This window comes from Heloderma suspectum, chromosome 4, assembly GCF_057233095.1.
Source record: "Heloderma suspectum isolate Gila_16-S chromosome 4, 16-S_ref, whole genome shotgun sequence".
Taxonomy (NCBI): Eukaryota; Metazoa; Chordata; class Lepidosauria; order Squamata; family Helodermatidae; genus Heloderma; species Heloderma suspectum.
Genome location: NC_139461.1, coordinates 315,225,266 through 315,247,195, shown reverse-complemented (window position 1 = coordinate 315,247,195; position 21,930 = coordinate 315,225,266). Strand labels below are relative to the sequence as shown.

The following is a 21,930-nucleotide window of genomic DNA, read 5'->3' as shown; positions in this document are numbered from 1 at the left end:
GCTGTGCCTCATCATGGGATTTGAAAGCGACCAGATCTGTTTATTGCAATTCCTCTTGCCATCTCCAAGGCTCAGAAAATGCTTTGCTTTGCTTTGCTTACATATATAAGATTAAGAACGTGCCAACATAACAACCATAACAACATAAGAGCCCGGCTGGATCAGACCAAGGGTCCATCTAGTCCAGCATTCTGTTCACACAGTGGCCAACCAGCTGCCGACCAGGCACCTACAAGCAGGGCATGAGTGCAACAGCACCCTCCCGCCCATGTTCCCCAGCCACTGGTGTACATAGGCTCACTGCCTCTGATACTGCAGGTAGTATATAGCCATGAGGACTAGTAGCCACTGATAGCCTTTTCTTGAAGGAGTCTGTCTAACCCCCTTTTGAAGCCATCCAAACTCGTGGCCATCACTACTTCCTGTGGTAGTGAAGTCCACAGTGTAACTCTGCGCTGTGTGAAGAAGCCCTTCCTTTTCTCTGTCCTGAATCTCCCACCTGTCAGCTTCATGGGATGACCCCCAGTTCTAGTATTTTGAAAGGGGGAAAAATGTCTTGCTGTCCACATTCTCCACACCATGCATAATTTTGTACACCTCTGTCAGGTCTCCCCTTACCTTCCTTTTTTCCAAGCTAAACAATCCCAGCTGTTGTAACCTTCCCTCATAGGGGAGATGCTCCAGCCCCTCGATTGTTTAGTTGTGCTTTTCTGCACTTTTTCCAGCTCTACAATATCCTTTTTTAGGTGCGGTGACCAGAGCTGGACACAGCGTTCCAAGTGTGGTCGCACCATCGATTTGTATAGGGGCAGTATGATGTTGGCAGTTTTATTCTCAGTCCCTTTTCTAGTTATGCCTAACATGGAGTTTGCCTTTTTTACAGCGGCCACACACTGGGTTGTCATCTTCATTGAGCTGTCCACCACAACTCCAAGATCTCTTTCCTGGTCAGCCACCACTAGCTCAGATCCCATCAGGGTATACTTGAAGTTGGGATCTTTTTGCCCCAGTGTGCATCACTTTGCACTTGCTTACGCTGAACTGCATTTGCCATTTAGATGCCTATTCTCCCAGTTTGGAGAGAACCTTTTGGAGCTCCTCACAATCCCTTTTTGTTTTGACCACCCTAAATAATTTGGTGTCATCAGCAGACTTGGCAAAGTCGCTGCTCACTCCTAATTCCAGATCATTTATGAACAGTTTGAAAAGCATTGGTCCTAATACAGATCCTGTGGGACCCCAGTATTTGCTTCCCTCCGTTGGGAAAATTTGCCACATATTCCTATTCTCTGCTTTCTGTTCTTTAACCAGTTACTGATCGATAGGAGGACCTGTCCTTCCCCCTTAGCCACACAGATCTACCTGCTATCAGAAGGGCTTTCCACACTGGGGGCTCCTGGAATGCCCACCTGGCCCTCAGTCTCTTCCGCTCCCTGGACACCATGCCCCAGAACACCCCCCCCCCACGCTGCGGGCCTCAGCAAGGGGCCAGGAAGGATACAGTTCTCATCCCCCTTGCGGTTCCGAGGGGGCCCAGGCATGTTCAGCAGCACCAGCTTGGCCTCCTGTGACTTCTTCACGATCACCTCATTGAGCCTGATGGCCGTGTGCATCCTCCGCACATTGGACTGATTCCTGCAGGGGAAGGGCCGGGCTGGCTGAGGGGAGGCAGGCTTAGAAGCCCTCCATCCACCCATGTCTGCCTGGGCCCCAACACAGCATGGCCTGCTCGCAACGGAAAGGTCTGACGAGGAAGGGGCAGGCAGTCGGCCAAGGCACAGCTACAGGCACACTCGGAACTCCCTCCCTCCTCCCTCCCGGCTTCTCCCGCAACATGGAGCAGAACGGCACAAAGCCAAACTTACAGGGTCTCCCACTCCCTGGCAGCGGCAGGCAGATGGAGGAAGAGAAAGAGCGGGTCATTCACTGCCTGGGATGCAGGGCACCTTCTCCTGCACCACCAGCTCCCCCCACCTCTAGCACCAGGCCCTTTCTGGCACGGCCTCTCCTCCAGCCATGAGCCCCCATCTGCCACCTGTGCGCCACATTTCCCCACCACAGGCCAAATGGGTGCCCTGGACAGGGGCAGCACTGGGCACGGCAGCACCAGGGGCGAGCCTGTGGTCATGCCCCCGGACGTGCGATGCGGGCACAGCTCCCTGAAGGAGACGAGGACTCACGGCTTCATGCTGAAGAAGTCCTTGATGCTTTCTGGACTGACAGGGCTCTTTGCCTTGTTCTTCTCGGCCACCTTCTCCTTGGTCCACGTGAGATGCACCTTCTCTGGGGCCGCCTCGGCCTCCACCTCCACTTCCGCTTCATCCTCACCCGGCGACTGGGAGCTGCTCGAGAAGGTGGTGGCATTTTTGTCATGGATCAGCTGCACCTGTTGAATGGCGAGGTGGTTGTGGCCGAGCCAAGCCTCTCTGCCCCCTCCAGCCTGGGCAGCCTCTCCATCCCTTACAAAGCCAGGCCCCAGCCCCATCCAGGCTCAAGGCCCCGCGCCCCCCAGCCTACCTTGGCTCGCCTCCTTCCTCTCTGCTTGGAATTCAGTTTGATTTCCGTTGGAGAGGGCCGCAGTGCTCTGCTGCTTCATCAGTTTAACCAACTAAAAAGCCTTTAGTTGGCTAAAAACGTGTCCCAATTAATTGAGCAGTAGACTCTTTCTGCAGTGTTATTTGAATGTTAAGTGATTATGAAAACTGCCCCATGGCAAGCGTGCCCTCCTGGAAGAGACACTCATTCCCCCTTCTCTCTCTCTCTCTCTCTCTCACCCAGGCACACTGCCCCTGCTGACACAAGTCCAGCTGGGGCACCAGGGGAAGATCTTTTTATTCTCCCAGCATTTTAGTACTCTAGTCTTTTAGCTCTGCTGCTTTAAATCTGTATTTTAAATCTCTGCATTGCTGCTAGGTTTAATTCTGGTTGTAGTTTTATGCTTTCGTACTACATATTGTTTTATGTTGTACTTTGTGAACCGCCCAGAGAGCTTTGACTATTGGGTGGTGTAGCAGTGAAAGAAATACAATGAAAAATCATAGAATGGTAGAATAGCAGGGTTGGGAGGGGCCTACAAGACCACCGAGTCCAACCCCCTGCTCAGTGCAGGAATCCAGGTCAGAGCAGCCCTGCCAGGTGGGGTGACACCCTGGCCGTCGTCTAACAGGCGCCGTACACACGGAAGACGCAAAGCCGGGCAGCCCTTCTCGAAAGCACACTGCTGGTCAGCTGGAAGGGCCTCTGAGGAGCAGGCATTTCTGGAAGCGCAGGAGCCACACCATCTCTCGGAGGGAGCCTGCCCTTGGGTGCAGCCAGCGGGAGGGGGCATCTTCCTCTCCAGCTACCCTCCCTATCACTCCCCCTGCCATTCCTTGCCCTGGGAAAATCTGGTCAGCATTGTCCAGGCTGTGTGGACAGGAGTCTCGGAGCGGCAGCAGAGAGGAGGTCCTCCTCCCCCAGGGTGCAAGCACAAGGCATGAAGTGGGCGACCCCAGCCAGCCCTGGCTTTCGTGCAGTAACACCGTTCAAGGCAGCTGCAGTGAAGTGAGGTAGGAGCATCTCTGCCCAGGAGCCACCCAGGCCCCTCCACCAGGAGCCAAATCCTGGCTGATTGTCATGCACCCTGCTCTGGCGCAAACGGCTCCACAGCCCCGGATCCCAGCGTTTCTGCGTGCAGTGCCCCCCCCAGACCCTACCTCTTCTTCAGGCTTCTCCTCTCTGTCGCCCGCCTGCTCGTCGGGGACGCTCAGGTGCAGGCGTGTGCTGGTTGGGTTCTTACGCCGGATGGAGCCACGCGACTCGTCCGTGATGCTCTGGATCTGGGGAGCAGACGGGGGATGGGGCAGGCGACAGTGGCAGTGGGGTTGACACTGACAGTGTCAACCCCCACTGATAGTGGGGCAGTGGGCACCAGCCCTGCTAGGTCGCACCAGGTGGAGCTCCAGCTCGCCCCTGGCCCCAGTTTCTCGCCAATCACGGCATGTGCTAAGCATTCAACTCATCCCGGCCTCAGGCTCGTAGTGAGCAGTGCAAATGCCAAAGTGTCTCGTCTCAACCTCACCACACAGACAGACGTGCATTGCACGGTGCACACACCAGGAGGAGGGGTGGAGCGGCCACCACTGCCCCGGCCTGGCAGCATCCGCCAGCGAGCAACAAAACCCAGTCCCCCAGAGGAGGCAGGGAAGCGGGAACCCGGGTGAACCCTTCCACCCACGAGGACTGGCAGAGGGGGCAGCTGCTCTGAACACCCAGCAGCCCATGCAGCCCTGGCCAGGCAAGATTCAAGCAGAATGGATGCCCCCCTCCACCCGTCACTCGCACCTCTGTGCTTCACTGCAACATCACCGTACTTGAGCCATTTGTCAGTTCATAAAGGGGCAGATATGTTGTGACCCAGCTGCCAAGGGCAGGCCTCACCTCGCGCTCCCGCTCTGTCTTAGTGAGGTGCATCTGTTTGAGGATCTGGGATCTCTGCTCCATCACCAGCGTCTTCTCATAGGTGTAGGCGGAGATGTCGCTCTCGTGCTGTGGGTCAAGGGGGGGGGAGGTTCGCAGTCAGCGGGTGTCTGGCTCTGTGGATGGTCAGGGGTGGCCGTGGCAGTTCAATGCAAGAAGTGTGGCTGGGAGAGGAGCTTCCATCCTTGAAACAGAGATGCCTCCTCCTTTTCCTGTTTTCTTCTCAGTCATATTCTACTACTTTTTGTTCTAACTGGTTATAATTCTTTTCCTTCATTTGTGTTATAATTTATGGTTACCAAGAATGAAAAACCTTAATAAATTACTGAGCGAGAAGAAACAACAACAGGGCATGTTTTCATTCTTATGGCTGTGAAGAAATGCTTGGAAATGCGTGGGCAGTTTCTGACGGTGTTCCTCGACAAGGCTTTTGTGGTGCAGTCACCGTGCCGCCTTGTTCATGGAATTTTATGGAGGGTCCAGATGTCGTCATCTTCCATTGGTAACCCTCCCATGTTTTCCCACCACTTCGTCCATCCTTTTTTCTTTCCACAAAAAATCCTCTCAGGCAAGAGAGGAAGAGCTGCACGAGGCCTTTTGATGGGAAGTGCTAGTTGCCCTCCCTCCGCCTGGAAGCACCCGAAGTTTCTGCGTCCACAGTACCTGGGGGGAGCAGGGTGGGGGCCCGCAGGGGTCAGGATGGCATTCCTCCACTCGACCCCCTCACTCCACTCCCTCTCATTATTTGGTAGTCCCCCGGAGCCGTGCAGACCCCAGCTGTCCTTTCCCTCCCCCTCCTGACCCCATATCAGAAAGGCTGGCGCAAAAAATCTTCCCGGAGTGCTTCCAGACAGGGAGGGCAGTGCTGCCAGTCAGGAGGCCTTGTGCAGCTGTTCCACCTTTTTCTCCTTCATGGAGTTTCTGTGTCAAGGGCAAAGACAGAAGTGGAGGGAAAACATGGGAGCGTTACAAGTAGAAGACTTCGACGTCTGGCACCCCCCACCATCACAACATCCCATGAATAAGGCAGGGTGATAGCACCGTGAACGCCTCACCTGGAAGCCCCCAGCCCCACCCTCAGTCCTGCAGGAAGACACACCTGCACCTTGAGCCGTGCTTTCAGAAACCTTTGGAAGCAAGACATGCCATGGGGTCCACTTGCACAAGTTAGTCCAAGGGCAGAGTCGGGGTCTCTTGTCATCATCACAGTGCTGGATTTGTATGCCACAGACTAACCCCCCCTTTCAACCGAGGGAGAGGAACTGGGCTTGCTCAGCTTAAAGAGCGGGTGATTCCTGGGGACCAGGAGGAGCCCTAAGGCAGCTAGAAGGCTGCGTCAGAGCAGGCATGGGATGGTTGTTCCCCTTTGCCACAGGGAGGCCAGGGAAGCTCCAGCTCCATCTTAGCAGATGAGAAGACAAGAAGGGGCACGCTCCGGGGAGGGGCAGAGGCAGCAGCCTCTCTATGCCTGCTGCTGGGAAACATGGGCAGGAGGGTCCTGCCTGCGGGTCTCCCGTGCGCAGCTGGTGGGCCGCTGTGTGAACAGAACGCTGGACTGGATGGCCCCTGTGCCTGATCCAGCATCAGGGCACTTCTGATGTTCTGGTGTCGATTCCTGCACTGCTGCTGGCGCTGGCCTGCGGGGCAGTGGGCACGAGTACCAGCCAGGGCAGTTCTTTGTTGCTGAACTCCGCCTGAGAGCAGGGGTTGGGCTGGACACCCTGCCATGCCCTTTGCGCTCGGCGTTCCAAAATTCCCTCAGGCAAGGTGGCGTGGAAGTGTGCGGGGACAGCAAAGCAATGCAGTGCTGGGCCGATCCCCATTGCCAGGGGTGGGGTGAGACCGACCCGCCAGGGGTCCTGGGGGGCAGGGACAGCCCCCCCCACATGACGCCCCCCCTCACCATCTCCACAACTTCCACCTCTGCGGTGATGCGCAGGTGGTACAGGAAGGTGGTCAAGTCCTTCTTCATCTGGATGCTGTTGTCATCCATCTGGGCCACGGTGAAGATCCGCATCTTGCACTTGCGCCACACCTGCATGGGAGGAAACAGGCTGCAGCTGCCAGGCCCCGCGGGGCCGCCTTGGAGCCACCAGCCAGCATGGCCCAGCTCTGCCCGGAGCAGGCGGCGGCCAGGGCTTGGCCTGCCCCTCCCGAGCCCGCCGCCTGCCCTGCCCCCTGCCCCGCAGGCTCCTCCCGGCTACCTTGTGCTGGCGCAGCAGGAAGGGCAGCAGCATCAGCATCCCCCCGTCGTGCACGATCCACCAGACGTCGATGTGGCCCTCGGAGAAGCGCTCCGTGTTGGCTGGGAACATGGCCAAATTCTTGGCCACCAGCAGTGCCATGTGCCCCGCTGTGGTCTCTCGCACCAACTCTGGGGGCACGTGGGGGGAAGACGCGTCAGCCACCCGGGGCTGCCCTGGCCCAGGGAGGGAGCGGAGGAGGGGTTCCTCCCCCGAGAAGGAGGGGCCCTCTGGGGAGCCCTGGGCAGCAGATCCCCGGCCAGCCAGGCATTCCAGTCCCACTGGCATCCAGGAGACACGTGGGGACAGGCGGTGCGAGAGCCAAATGCCCACCCAGAGGAGCGTGAGCTGGGACAGGGGGTCAAGCGTGACACTGTGCCCGGTGGCTTCATGGAGCCCTGGGTGTGTCTCGGCCTCCCTCTTCAGCTCCAGAGAAGCCCCATCTACGTGGGGGGGGGGCGGGGACAGAGTGCTGGCACAGCCCTCCCAGCCACAGGCCTGAGGGGAATGAGAGAGGTTGGACAGCCTGGCATCCCTCCTGATGAGCCTGCCAGTGCACCCACCCTGCCCCAGAAAGACGCTGCCCTGTCCTGCCTTGCCCTGCCCCGCCCTGCCCTCCCGTCCAGGAGGGGCCCCTCGACACCTGGCCCACACAGGATGCCTGGTTCCTGCAGCGGGAGCCTCCCCTGCCCTCCTGCCCACTTTTTCCGCCCCCCATCCTAGCCCCACGTTCCTCCCTGACCCGTCAGCCCCCGTCTCGCACCAATGAAGTTCCTCCAGGTCTGGTGGTCCTCCTTGCTGCGCCAGTTGCGTGGCCATCCGACCAGCACCGTGTTGTGCTGGAGGCCCCCAAGGCCGCTGGACTGGATGAGGTGGGACAGGCCATCCCGCACACTGGACGAGGTCACCGCCTGGCAGAAGCCCTTCACCTTCTCCGCCTCCATCAGCCGTCGGATGGACTGCAGAGAGGCCGGAAGAGACACGTGGAACCTGCCCCCCCCCCCGAGGTGCTCAGAGTAGCTTCACCGCAGGCCCTGAGGCAGGCTGGGCTGACGGGGAAGAGTTTCATAGCCAGGGCCCCACGGGGACAGGGGGAGCGGAGGGCTCTGCTGCTCACCTCCTCGGCACGCTGGACCTGCGGGTGGTTGTCCAGGAAGGTGCCTTCCAGCACAGACCCCACAATGGTCAGCCCCTTGCCGGCCTTCAGCTGGTTGGTTAATGACAGCAGCTGTGGGTGGACAACGTTCTGGTCCTGATCCACACGCACAAGCACCAGCAGCTGTGGCCTGGGAAGGTGGGAGCCAGAGTCAGGGTCCCGTGACATGGCCCAGCCAGCCAGCCAGACTCCCCTGGAGTGACCCCCACGCCGATCACCAGCTTTCACACTGCTGTGATGGCCCTGCCTCCCCCCACCCCACTACACTGACTCCTGACTTCAAAAGCTCCCTTTTTAAGCTCCCCCTCCTGCTCTGGCCCAAGGCTCTCCATCTCCCCCAACACACTTCCCCCTTCCTCCTGTAGCTCACCCCGTCTCCACCCTGCCCCACTCCAGCCTGCACCCTGTCCTTGAATAGGTGCCACTACCGGCCACCCAATCAAGGAGAGGACGAGGATGAAACTTGAAAAGCAAACAGCCAATGTTTCAAGGAAGCATGACGTAGTAGTAATGGGGGACTTCAATTTCCCCAATATTGGTTGGGAGACAAATTCTGCAAAACATGGCCCCTCCAGGAAATTCCTGACTTGTGTGGCAGATAACTTCCTCCTACAGAAAGTAGAGGAAGGAACTAGAGGATCGGCTATCCTTGACTTGAACCTAACCAACAGAGATGACTTAGTGGATGAAGTAGCATTTACAGGAACTCTGGGGGAAAGTGACCATGTTGTACTTGAGTTCTTGGTTCTAAGGGAAGCAAAAGCCGAGTGTAGCCAAACGCGTACCCTGGATTTTAGGAAAGCTGATTTTAATACACTCAGAACAATGATCAGTAAGGTCCCATGGCAAGCGACTCTAACGAGAAAAGGAGTCCAAGATGGGTGGGAGTTTAAAAAAAAGGAAACACTCAAGGCATAATTACAAACATAATTACAAACGACAGGCATATGGTCAAGGAACACCTCATTACTTTGAATGAGTTCAAATCTCCAGGGCCAGATGAACTGCATCCTAGAGTCATAAAGGAACTGGCAGAAGAGCTCTCAGAACCGCTGTCTATTCTCTTTGAGAAATCATGGAGGACCGGGGAAGTGCCAGATGACTGGAGGAGGGCTAACGTTGTCCCTATCTTCAAAAAGGGTAAAAAGGAGGAACCTGGGAACTACAGACCAGTCAGTCTGACATCAATCCCTGGGAAAATTCTGGAGCAGATCATAAAGCAATCCATCTGGAAGCACCTTGACAACAATGCAGTGATTACTCGAAGCCAACATGGATTTGTCAAAAACAAGTCCTGCCAGACAAATCTGATCTCATTTTTTGATCAAGTCACCTCCCTTGTAGACCGTGGGAATGCTGTAGACATCATATACCTCGACTTCAGCAAAGCTTTCGACAAAGTGCCCCATGATATCCTGATGAGCAAACTAGCTCGAAGTGGGCTAGATGAAACAACGATCATGTGGATCCACAGTTGGCTACAGAATCGGACTCAAAGAGTGCTTATCAATGGGAGCTTCTCAAGCTGGGGAGAGGTAACGAGTGGGGTACCGCAGGGCTCAGTCCTGGGCCCAGTGCTCTTCAATATTTTTATTAATGACTTGGAGGAGGAGGTGCAGGGAATGCTGATCAAATTTGCAGATGACACAAAATTGGGAGGGATAGCTAATACTTTGGAAGACAGAAACAAAATTCAAAGTGATCTGGATAGACTGGAGTGCTGGGCAGAAAACAACAGAATGGCATTTAATAGGGACAAATGCCAAGTTCTGCACCTAGGAAAAAGAAACCAAATGCACAGTTACAAGATGGGGGATACGTGGCTCAACCACACTACGAGCGAGAAGGATCTTGGAATTGTCGTCGATCACAAGCTGAATATGAGCCAACAATGTGATGTGGCTGCAAAAAAGGCAAATGCTATTTTGGGCTGCATTCATAGAAGCATCGCTTCCAAATCCCGGGAAGTACTAGTTCCCCTCTACTCAGCACTGGTTAGGCCTCATCTGGAGTACTGTGTCCAGTTCTGGGCACCACACTTTAAGAAGGATGCAGACAAGCTGGAGAGGGTTCAAAGGAGGGCAACAAAGATGATCAGGGGACTGGAAACAAAGCCCTATGAAGAGAGACTGAAAGAACTGGGCATGTTTAGCCTTGAGAAGAGAAGACTGAGGGGAGATATGATAGCGCTCTTCAAGTACTTGAAAGGTTGTCACAGAGAAGAAGGCCAGGATCTCTTCTTGATTATCCCAGAGTGCAGGACACGGAATAATGGGCTCAAGTTACAGGAAGCCAGATTCCGACTGAACATCAGGAAAAACTTCCTGAGTGTCAGAGCAATACGGCAATGGAACCAATTACCTGGGGAGGTGGTGGGCTCTCCCACACTGGAGGCCTTCAAGACGAGGCTGGACAGCCATTTGTCAGGGATGCTCTGACTTGGATTCCTGCATTGAGCAGGGGGTTGGACTCGATGGCCTTGTAGGCCCCTTCCAACCCTACTATTCTATGATTCTATGATTCTATAAACCATTCCAACAAGAAAAAAGAGTGGAAGACAATGGAAGAAGCCAATGTGGCTTCACAAAAAGCTGAGAGATGAGCTGAAAACAAAAAAGGACACATACAGGAAGTGGAAGGAAGGCCAAGTAACAGAGGAAGAGTACAGGCAGGTAGCACAGAACTGCAGAGATGGCGTCAGGAAGGCTAAAGCTGAGAATGAGCTGAGGATAGCGAGGGATGCTAAAAGCAACAAAAAGGCTTTCTTCAGCTACTAATTAATTAATTAATTAATTAAATGTATTAATCACCCATCTGGCTGGTCACCCAGCCAACTCTGGGCGATGTACAACAACAAAACAGTTAAAACAATACAATTCTACATTAAAAACATCATAAAAAATACCCTAACTGACCCCAAATGCCTGCCTGAACAACCACGTTTTTAATGCGTGGCGAAAGCGGGGCATTTACTACGTGCATAGTAAAAGACATAGGAAAGAAATGGTGGCTCAGCTATTAAATAAGGATGGCAAAACGATAACAGATGACAAAGAAAAGGCAGAGGTGCTCAATTCCTACTTTGGCTCAGTCTTCTCCCAAAAGAGGGTCTATGACCCCCCTGGCAAAGGCGAAGTGCAGGCTGAAGGGGCAGGATTGCAGCTTGAGATCGATAGGCAAATGGTCAAGGAACACTTCATACTTTGAACGAGTTCAAATCTCCAGGGCCAGGTGAACTGCAGCCTAGAGTAATGAAGGAACTGGCAGAAGAACTCTCAGAACCACTGTCTATTCTCTTTGAGCAATCATGGAGGACGGGGGAAGTGCCAGATGACTGGAGGAGGGCTAACGTTGTCCCTACCTTCAAAAAGGGTAAGAAGGAGGAACATGGGAACTACAGACCAGTCAGTCTGACATCAATCCCTGGGAAAATTCTGGAGCAGTTGATAAAGCAATCCATCCAGGAGCACCTTGAAGACAATACCGTGATTACTCAAAGCCAACATGGATTTGTCAAGACCAAATCCTGCCAAACGAATTTGATCTCATTTTCTGATCAAGTCACCTCCCTTGTGGACTGTGGGAACGCTGTAGACATAATATACCTCGACTTCAGCAAAGTGCCCCATGATATTCTGATGAGCAAACTAGCTCAAAGTGGGCTAGATGAAACAACGATCTGATGGATCCACAGTTGGCTACAGAATTGGACTCAAAGAGTCAATGGGACCTTCTCAAACTAGGGAGAGGTAATGAGTGGGGTACTGCAGGGCTCAGTCCTGGGCCCAGTGCTCTTCAACATTTTTATGAATGACTTGGAGGAGGAGGTGCAGGGAATGCTGATCAAATTTGGAGATGACACAAAATTGGGAGGGATAGCTAATACTTTGGAAGTTAGAAACAAAATTCAAAGTGATCTGGATAGACTGGAGAACTGGGCAGAAAACAACAGAATGACATTTAATAGGGATAAATGCCAAGTTCTGAACCTAGGAAAAAGACACCAAAGGCACAGTTACAAGATGGGGGATATGTGGCTCAACAACACTACAAGCGAGAAGGATCTTGGAACTGTTGTCGATCACAAGCTGAATATGAGCCAACAATGTAATGTGGCTGCAAAAAAGGCCAATGCTCTTTTGGGCTGCATTCATAGAAGCATAGCTTCCGAATCCCGGGAAGTACTAGTTCCCCTCTACTCAGCACTGGTTAGGCCTCATCTGGAGTACTGTGTCCAGTTCTGGGCACCACACTTTAAGAAGGATGCAGACAAACTGGAGAGGGTTCAGAGGAGGGCAACAAAGATGATCAGGGGACTGGAAATGAAGCCCTGTGAGGAGAGACTGAAAGAACTGGGGATGTTTAGCCTTGAGAAGACTGAGGGGAGATATGATAGCACTCAAGTACTTGAAAGGTTGCCACAGAGAAGAAGGCCAGGATCTCTTCTTGATCATGCCAGAGTGCAGGACACGGAATAATGGGCTCAAGTTACAGGAAGCCAGATTCTGGCTGAACATCAGGAAAAATTTCCTGACTGTCAGAGCAATCCGACAATGGAACCGACTCCCTAGGGACGTGGTGGGCTCTCCCACACTGGAGGCCTTGGAGACGAGCCATTTGTCAGGGATGCTCTGACTTGGATTCCTGCACTGAGCATGGGGTTGGACACGATGGCCTTGTAGGCCCCTTCCAACCCTACTATTCTATGATTCTATCCCGGAGCAACTGTGGAGGGGCGGCAGCGGCAGGACGTGCCCCATGCGACGTGCCGCCCGAGGCGGGGAAGGCCGAGTCGAGCATCCCTGGCACCCCTGCCAGCAACCCCCGAAGCTGCCCCTTGCCCCCTTCTCCCCCACCCCCGGCCTCAGCAGCCCAAGAGCATCCTCCCCCCAGCCACACCCCTGCCCTGGTCCTGCTCACTCACCTCCAGTTCTTGGTATGGGGCGGCCCTTCCTCCAAGCGCTGGAGCGCATAACGGGCTGCACTGAGGGAGAGGCCACGGATTCCATCACCCCACTCCTTCTCTGCCCTGGAAGATGGCAACAGTGGAGTGGGTGTGAAAGACAGAGGAGCCCCCGCCCCGGTTCCTGCAGAGCCATGGGGCGGCAGAAGCCAGGGCTCCTGTCTGACTCCCGAGTAGAGGCTCAGGACCAAGCCGGGCCACAAGGACAGCCAGGATCCTGTGCTTTGCAAGCACCAGCCAGGTGAAAGCCCACTGCAGGCCTGGTGCGGAGTGCAGGGTCTGCCTCACAGGCACCCAGGACGCCACCGAGGGGAGCAGATCTCCTCTATGGGGCATCTCAGCCGAAGGGAGCGCTTGTTCTGCCTCCCTCTGGCCATGTCATCAGGGGTCTCTCACGCACACCCTGCACAAGGAGGGCGCCACAGCAGCCGCTCCGCCACTCACCCGCGGTACTCAATGTACTTGTAGATGAGTCCTGCAATCAGCATGGCCACCAGGGCGTAGTACCACGAGCAGATGAACATCAGTGCCAGGCAGAGGCTCATGCCCAGGAAGGAGAGCGTCCTGCAAGCACCAGGGCAGGGCTGCTGAGCTCCCTCCAGGGCACGGCTCCTCCATGCCGAAGGCCCCCATGGCCCGCAAAGCCACCCCTCCCCGCGCCAGGGCACGGGCAGCCCTTGCGGCGGCATGCTGTGGCAGTGCCCCCGGCCCCCCTCCAGGGCACTGGACAGAGACAGGGGCTGGGCAGGTGACACCCACCAGTGGTAATACCGAAACCGCGGGCGCCAGTTGGGCGTCCTCAGCAGCGTCTGCACTGCACAGGCTAGGTTCACAAACATGTAACACATCAGGAAGAACCTGAGGGGAAGGAGAGGCCTGACTTGGGGTGGGAAATGTGGCTCGAGCTCAGCCATGCCCAGTCCCTGGAAGGCCCCCCAGGGAGCCAGAAGGAGCCCAGCGGTCTCCCAGTCACAGGCCGCGGGCTGCATGTGGGCTGCAGAGGAGGGGGCCGGAGCCTGCAGCCCCTGGCTTTCCCTGCCCCCGTCAGCGTGAAACTCCTCCCTGGCAGGCTCAGCCCCCCGCCCCCGGCCTGCCCAGAGAAGGGGGCCATCGCAGTCTGGAAGGCGCACAAGAGGCAGGGGAGCCATGGCGCCTCTTGGGCGTTCCCTGTGTGCTGGAGGAGCCCTCCGCAGGCCGGCCAGAAGTGCCCCTGCTGAAGCCCCCCACCCCATGCCCATCCCACGCTCATGTTCTAGGAGGGGATGCAGGGGGGTCGTACATGGAGAGGATGGGGGCCACCTCATCCAGGGAGGCAATGAGGATCCCAATTTCACAGATACAGGCTGTGAGCAGGAGGGCCCAGGTGGGCTCCCCGTTGGCCTTGCCATGGCCAAAGACCTGCGGCGGGGGGGGGAGGGGGAGAGGGAGAGAGGGAGAGAGAGAGAGACTCTTAGAGAAGGTCGTGCACGTACAATGGCCCAGCACAGGAGGCCCTGCTGCGTTCTGTGGCGGCCCTGTCTGCACCCCACTGCCAGTGCAGAAAGCTGGGCCTCGATGAAGGAGGGTGAACCTTCCTCTGGCCGATCGGAGGCCCAGGCTGCCCCCCTTACTGGCACTGGGCCCATCCCCTCCTCCCGCATCCTCTGCACTTATCTATTTGTGAAACGGGGTCCATTTTACACAGCTCCACGCATGCACACCTCTTCCCCAAGCCACTCTCCTACTTTGACCTTGTACAGTCCCTCTCAAGACCCATCCTTTTTCTGGACAGCGCAATGCAAACATATGGGTGTGTGCGTGTGGTGCGATTATACAAATTCAGCAAAATTATGCAATGTGGTGATGTGAATTGAGCACTGAGTAGGACAAAGAAAACCCAGAGTTCTCAACTGGGAAAGGAAGCATAGGTTCTTGGGAAGTGTTCCAAGATAGCTGGGGCAAAAGTGAAATGGAGACCACTAGAGGGCTGCTCGGTGGGACCCTCTTGAGCCAGAGTCCTCCTCCCCTACTGTCCACCGCTTGCCCTCCTCTTCTCAGTGGATCACGAAGCCTTTCTTGGGGACATGACCTCTTCTGGCAGGAAAGTCCTGGCACCCCTCCCTGCGTCCACCGGGGTTCCTGACCACAGGATGCACAAGATGGGAGGGGCCTCTTGCTGCAGTGAACTGGCTCATTTGGGGAGCCAGTTTGGGCAGGGGGCCTGGCCCGGGGCCTTTCTAGCACCATAGTGCTAGAGCACAACACTAAGGTGGGCTCGGTGCAGCGCAGGCCCAGAGTAACGACGCCCCTGGGCAGAGTGCTTTGATGGGGGGATGAATGGGCAGGGGCTGTTGGAGAGAATTCCACAGCACATTCTAGCGCTCCTTCCAGAGGGGACTGGTGGGGCTGCTTTTGCAGGGGAGGGGGTGGCTAAGCCAGCAGGGGCTCAGGAAGCGCACAGCCCTGCTGGCATCTGCCCCGGGCCCCTCTCCTCCTTTTGAGAGAGCACCTCAGGCAGAGGACAAGAGTCTTCCAGCCTCCTTGCAGAGAGCTCCTTGCAAACAGCTTTGAGTGAGAAACTGCATTCGGTCAGAAAGGACCCTGTGAATCCATTTGTGACCAAGGGAGCCATCAGTCCGTCAGCACCTTGCGAAAAGTGTTGAGAAGCACACAGGGTGGCTATGACAGGCGCGGCATCAGATGACCTATTGGGGCCACTCAGGCTGACACCTCAAGGGCAGGCTATGGAGGTGCGCAGGCAACGCACAGGAGCGCTGAGCAGCAGCTGAGAATTAAGGCTCGAAGAAAGTGCGAGATGCCGCTGCCGCCAAGAGCTTCGCAGCACGCATGTTGGAAGACGAGGGCGGACTCGGCCTCCTCCTGCCCTCAGAAAGCCTGCCGGAGGGAGCTGGCTGCGGGGCGGCTGCGGCGCCAGGAGAGGCAGCAGCTAAGGGTAAAAGGGATGCTGAACTACTCCTGAAGTCCTCTGCTTCAGTCTTTATGAAACAGTTTTAAGAATCAGTTTTGTACAAAAAAAAGAAAACTGATTAAACAGCCGGTGGCAGCTGGGTGGGGAAGTGGGGGCTGCTGCTTTCAGCCCTGCTGCTTGTGGTCTTCCAGGTCCTGCCAGGAAAAAAGAAGGCTAGACTAGCAAGCCCCCCCACCAATCTGGCCCGCAAGATTCTCCTGCTCTCAAGCCTCAACTGGAGGGATTTGGAATTTTTGTGAACCGCCCAGAGATCTTTGGCTATTGGGCGGAACAGAAATGAAATGTGTCCCCGCAAAAAGGGCCCCTCCACCTCACTGAATACCCTGGAGAGGATGGGAGGAGAGGGCAAACCCTTTAGGAGAGAACATGGGGGTGGAGGAACGCAAGATGGGACCCATCCTTCCCTCCCAGCTTTGGAGAGGGAGGCGCTGAGACTGTCAGGTCAAGGCTGCCTTGACGGAGGCCATTTTTGCCAGATGGGATCCCGAGGAGGAGAGAGACTGCTTAGTTCTCACTCCCGGCTTGGGATGTTTCTGCTGGAGATGGTTCTGACCTAAGTGGCCCCGCAGCTTGGAGATGGAGCGTGCTGGGTGGCAGGTGTCAAACACCATTTCACAGCACAGCTCACCCAGGGAGCTCATCACTTTGGCTATGGTCTAATCCACAGGGTTGTTGAGAGGCTGAAACCCTATTCTGAGCTCCTTGGAGGGCCTGCAGGCAGACAGGCAAGCACTCACTGAACCTTTGCCTTAATGAACCAGTTACCCAGGGAGGCGGTGGGCTCTCCCACACGGCAGGCGTTCAAGACGAGGCTGGACAGCCACCTGTCAGGGATGCTCTGACTTGGATTCCTGCACTGAGCAGGGGGTTGGGCTCGATGGCCTTGTAGGCCCCTTCCAACCCTACTGTTCTATGATTCGAAGATGAATACTGAAACGAAATGGAAGATGTTTCAAGAGCATGGGAGGCAAGAGGAAGAGGCGAATGCTGCGTCTCCAGAGAGAAAAAGAGCCTCGTGGTGGTGCTGGAGAGGGGAGGGGAGGGGAGGGGAGGGGAGAGGGGATACAACATCAGAAGAACCAGGCTGGATCAGACCAAAGGCTTCTGCAGTCCAGCATTCTGTCCCCACAGTGGCCGACCAGAGGCCCCTGTGGGAAACCCACAAGCAGGACACGAGCGCAGCAGCACCCTCCCACCCATGTTCCCCCACAACTGGCATGAGGAGGCATACTGCCTTTATACCAGTAATATATCCATCATGACCAGTAATACAGAGGTGATACATGGCCATCATGACTAGTAACCACTGGTAGCCTTATCCCCCATGAATCTGTCTAATCCCCTTTTAAAGCCATCACTACGTCTTGTGGTAGTGAATTCCATGATTTAACTATACATTGTGCAAATGAGTACTTTATTTTACCAGTCCTGAATCACCCACCAGACAGCTTCATGGGATGACCTCACTGGATTCTAGTATTATGAGTGAGAGAGAAAAATGTCTCCCTTCCCACTTCCTCATAGGAAGTAATACATAAGTTTTTACATCTCCATCATGTCTCCCCCTACTTGCCTGCTTTCTAAGCTAAAAAGCCCCGAACACTGTAACCTTTACTTGGGGAGTTGCTCCAGCCCCTTAATCACTTTGGGTTGCCCTTTTCTGTACCTTTTTCAGCTCTAAGGGGAGGAGGGGTGCTGAAGTGAGCAATTTCCTCTGGTTGTAGCTACCCCCTGGCCCTGACACTGCCTTAAATACAGGGAAGATTTGAGAGCTGCAAAAGAGAAAGAAAAGGAAACAGCAGCAGCCCTGAAAGATAGGATGAATCTATTTGGGCTCCGTGGCAACCAGCGCAAGTGAGCTGTGTGGTTGCTGGAAGAGAATCAGGTCAGAGGCCTGCTGGGCATAACTATGCATCTGAATGAAGGACTCATCTTAGCAATATATACAACCAAAAGCAATGGAGAAAATCTGGGGGGGGTTCTCATGGGGGGTGGTCCAGAGAAGAGCTCTCAGTACATGGATGCTTTCCTTTATTTGGCAGCTGCTAAAGTCCTTGCCAGAGATGCAAAAAGGAAGTCCTCTGGTCCAGCCCTGAAACCCTGCGCTGACTCGCCCTGGCTGCCCCTCGCTCCCTCAGCCTCCAAGCTTTTTCAAGAAAAACCTGTGGCTGAGAAGGCAGGCCTGGCCAAGAAGGGAGAATTCTGCACATAAAGAAGCAAACCACCGGAAAGAGGGAGCAGCCACAGCAGAGCACCTGAGGGGATCCCAGAGGAAGTCAGGAGGTACCTGGCTGGACAGACTCACGCCCGCCTCCTCCAGCCTGTCCCAGGTATTTGGGGAGTGAGGCAGCCTCATCGCTTCCTACCATTCACTGTCACAAGAGGTAGCCACCAGCAGGATCAGAGCACCAGGGTGCCTCTGACTCCCGGCCCCTGGGGACGGCAAGCCAGAGTAGACTGCTGCCCCCCTTGTGTCATGCTGGTGGGCTTCCCTTGGGGGCATCAGCTTGGTCAGCAACAGAAACAGGGTGCAGGACTAGATGGGCCACTGTGGCCTGGTCCAGCTCCAGGGCCCTCATGAGAGAGAGTCCCCGATGGGCCAGCTCAGCGGAAGCGAAGCCCAGTGGGGAAGCACTGGGGCTGAGCAGGACCAGCCAGAGCTAAACACGCATGACCCCCTGCGTCCACTGGAGCTTTCCAGTGGGCTTTCTGTGCTGCGGTGGTGTTGTGTGCCATTTCACCCCCTTCCTGGAATCCCTCCTTAAGCTTCGATGAAAGGCTGGGGAGCCCTGTGCAAACAGGCACACCAAGGAGAGAGGGAGTCACAGGCTTGGAAGGGGCTTCAAGGGCATCTAGTTCTACAAGGGTGATCATGGGGGGTGGGATGAGGGGGAGCCAGGCAGCTTGAGCGAGTGGGCAATCCAGCTCCAGAACTTGGGGCTTGAGTCTCACTGACTTTCAGAGGTTTCCTGATCTACCTCCTATGTTTCAGGCGTGACCAGCCCCAGTGTGCTAAACGCACACACTGTCAGCCATCTAAGGAGAAGCACAAGGGTCCCAGCCCCCTCAAGGTGGTCCCCAGGGTGGCCAAAGGCACTTGGAGTGATTGACCACTCCTCTGCAGCAGAAAGGTGACATTTCCCAGGGCCTGGAGGCTGAAGAGTTCACAGCAGAGCTGGAGAGAAGCTTTTCTCCCTCTCTTACAATACCGTAACTCGGGGTCGCCTTCCGAAATGCAGTGGCAAGACAGGCCAAAGGAAGGAAACAGCGCACCTTCCGTTTATGGAATTTGCTCCCATGTGATGTGGAGCTCGTGGCCACTAGCTTAGGTGGCTTTCAAGGCAAATTCATGGAGGAGGACAAGGAGGGAGAGGTCGTCTATCAACAGCTGTTAGCCACAGTGTAACTGCTTTTCTCCTCCGGCTCAAAGGAAATATAAAGAGGCCTTTGGACTGGTCCAGCACAGCTCTTATGTTTTTAAGTCTCCCCACATCTCTTGTGCCCTGACCGTGTGTGTGTTTGAGTGAGAGAACCTTTAGAGGTGGGAGCCAGGGCAGGAGAATGGGTGTCTCCTCCCATTAGCCAGCATGGCTCTTGCCTCAAGTGAACACTGCAAAAGCAGCAGCCAGGACTGGGAAGGAAGTTTAAAATTAGCTGCTGGTCCCCATCGCAGGCAGGGAAGGGAGCTGTCGGTTCAGATTTGTGGAGATGTGCCTCACCGATGGCACTGAGCACACTGAGCGACCATGGTGCCACAGCCTATGGTACCCCAGCCTGCTTTGCTGGAGCCCCCTGGCCAAAGGGGTGATTGCCTAGGGGAGTGGGGCAGGAGCAACACCACAATCAGCTGCAATGGGGCTCTGCAGAGAGAGACCAGATGCCATGGGGAGGGCCAGCCCTCGCCCACATGTCCCCAGGGCCTCCTCCTCCTCCAAGATCTGTCCCGCCCCTCCATCCTGACCTTTGAGGCCCTCACTGTGGGTGCCCAGATGCGCCCAGTGCTGCAGCCACGCGCTTCCCACCCCAGAGCCCCAGCAAGAGGGAGGGCGCACTCCCAGCAGCCACTTACTCGCAGGAAGGGCACAATGCCGTCCCGGGAAATGGCCTGCAGCAGGCGAGGGGCCCCTGTCAGGCTCTGCAGCCCAGCCCCGCAGGTGGAGAAGAAGGAGCCGAAGACGATCACCCAGGGGGAGGGCCAGGCCAGGGTGCCGACCACCAGGTTTCCACTGACGGCCTCACCAAACCTGAAAGGACAAGGGGGCAGCAGGTCATCTGGTGAGCCAGCCCCCCCCAGCCTGATTCCACCCCGCTCCTCCTCTCACCTAAGGAAAAGCACTGCCACCGCCCCTTCCCCAGCACCTTCCACCCCCAGAGTACCCAGGGCCTCTCAGCCTGCACGCAAGAGGAGGGCAGCGGCGGCAGCAGCAGCAGGAAGGCAGAGGTCTGCATCTCCCGTTGCACGCTTCCAGGAAAGGCCCGCCTCGCCCTGATGGACAACTTTCCAGCCGCTGACCGAGGCCAAGGCCAAGAGGGGCACTTCTCCTCCCCTCCCTGCAGCCAGTGCGACCTTGCCAAGCCTGCAAAGTTTGTTAGCACCAGTGACCCAACAATGTCAGCAGCAGCAGCAGCCGCAGCAGCTTGGGCGGCCTCAACATGGGGAATAACAACCCCAGTTCCTGCTGCCAGCAGAAATTACGGACAGGCAGCCCTCACTCCTTTCACCCTCCAGTGTGGGCATGGAAGCCAGCGTGCAAGCTGGGGGCTGGTCAGGAGGGCAGCCCAGGCTGCTGCAAAGATGTGCAAGGCACTGAGTTCCCCCTTCTCCAGAGGTCCACCAGCCCCACTTTGATTCGGAGAGCGGAAGGGAGGAAGAGGAGACCCACTGGGGCCAGGTCTCCCCTGTGCCTCTCAGCAGTGGCCAGAAGCATACTCACTTGTCCCGGAGGACCACGCCCTCAATGCAGGCCCCAAAGAGGATCACAGAGCTGATATCTGGGGGAGCGCTGAGGAAAGAGGGGGCTGGAAGGGGGGACAGCCCCAGCAACAGGGAGTCTTCCCACGAGCGGGGGGCCTGTTATGACCAGAACCAATGGGCCAGGCCAGCAGGCAGAGGGACAACCTGTGGCCGGCTGGCCCCTTTTCCTCCTGCTTGACCTTTGCTCAGCTGCCACAAGGGGCGAGACAGGGCTGCCCCCCTTCGCTGAACGGCTGGATGCAAAGACAGAGCTTCATTGCTGACTGCAAGGACACCATCCAGCAGGGCACCAGACGTGATGCTGAGCCTGGCAAATCGCTGGCTGGCCGTCTTTGCCCCCCGGGGGGGCTGCTGAGCCAGGGCACCACCACGGCTGGCTTCCTGTTCCCCACATGTGTGCGTGTGCGTGTGCTGGGCAGGGAGGAAGCCACGCTGTTCTGGGGAGGTGCTGTGCCAGCAGCACAGTGTGGCCATGCAGGCAATCCCCCAGGTGGCATCCACAGGACCCTGGCTGCCTCCCTTTCCACAGCACCGAAGCTGGCAGGGCCCATTCCCAGGGCTTCTGCCCCCTCTCGGAAGGGGCCGCCCGGCCATGAGGCTCCCCCCAGCCAAGGATACAGACTGCCGAGGTGGTGGCAATGGCGAGGATGGTGCCCGTGGGGATGGACTTCTGAGCATCACGCAGATCTCCAGACCGGTTGGAGCCAGCCATGATCCCTGGGAAGGAGAGAGGAGGAGGTGGGGGGAGGAGAGGGGGACTGTTAGGGGCCGCTGGCAGAGGCCACAAGCCTGCCCAAAGGGTGCGGGGCTTGAAGACGGAGGCAACAAAGCGCCGGTCTGCCAGGGCCATAGGCCGCCCGCCCACCCAGGGGCTGAAAAGCCGCCAGCAGAAGGAAGGAAGGGCAGGAGCTGTTTCTCCCGGACTCCCCTGGCCAGCTGGCCCAGCCTGGTGCTGTGGGCCCAGCCTGCCTGGCCTTGGCCTTTTCTGACCCTTCCTAGTCAGTCCAAGTCCGTGATGCAGCCCCGGGCCCCGCCACACTCCCCAGCTTCCCCCCCAAGGGCAGAACCGCCAGCGCCTCCTCTCTTCTGGCAGCCTCATTCGGGGGGGGGGGGCAAGTGGGGCCTTCTGTCTCCGACGGGACGGGACGGGACGAGGCTGGAGACCGG

General features: G+C 56.4%; 1 protein-coding gene across 1 annotated transcript in view; it reads right to left on the bottom strand.

Moving 5' to 3' along the window:
* SLC12A5 (solute carrier family 12 member 5) overlaps positions 1 to 21,930 on the bottom strand; it is a 47,021-nt gene that overhangs the window by 3,522 nt on the left and 21,569 nt on the right. Inside the window, exons 9-23 of the mRNA XM_084854968.1 lie at positions 21,382 to 21,480; positions 20,723 to 20,780; positions 19,858 to 20,032; positions 14,100 to 14,218; positions 13,580 to 13,678; positions 13,265 to 13,384; positions 12,782 to 12,886; positions 7,819 to 7,987; positions 7,465 to 7,660; positions 6,663 to 6,832; positions 6,362 to 6,493; positions 4,420 to 4,527; positions 3,696 to 3,818; positions 2,181 to 2,386; positions 1,502 to 1,635 (exon numbers count right to left, since the gene is read on the bottom strand). Of these exons, the coding sequence (XP_084711094.1) occupies positions 1,502 to 1,635; positions 2,181 to 2,386; positions 3,696 to 3,818; positions 4,420 to 4,527; positions 6,362 to 6,493; positions 6,663 to 6,832; positions 7,465 to 7,660; positions 7,819 to 7,987; positions 12,782 to 12,886; positions 13,265 to 13,384; positions 13,580 to 13,678; positions 14,100 to 14,218; positions 19,858 to 20,032; positions 20,723 to 20,780; positions 21,382 to 21,480 (2,013 nt within the window). The remainder of the gene's footprint in view (positions 1 to 1,501; positions 1,636 to 2,180; positions 2,387 to 3,695; positions 3,819 to 4,419; positions 4,528 to 6,361; positions 6,494 to 6,662; positions 6,833 to 7,464; positions 7,661 to 7,818; positions 7,988 to 12,781; positions 12,887 to 13,264; positions 13,385 to 13,579; positions 13,679 to 14,099; positions 14,219 to 19,857; positions 20,033 to 20,722; positions 20,781 to 21,381; positions 21,481 to 21,930) is intronic.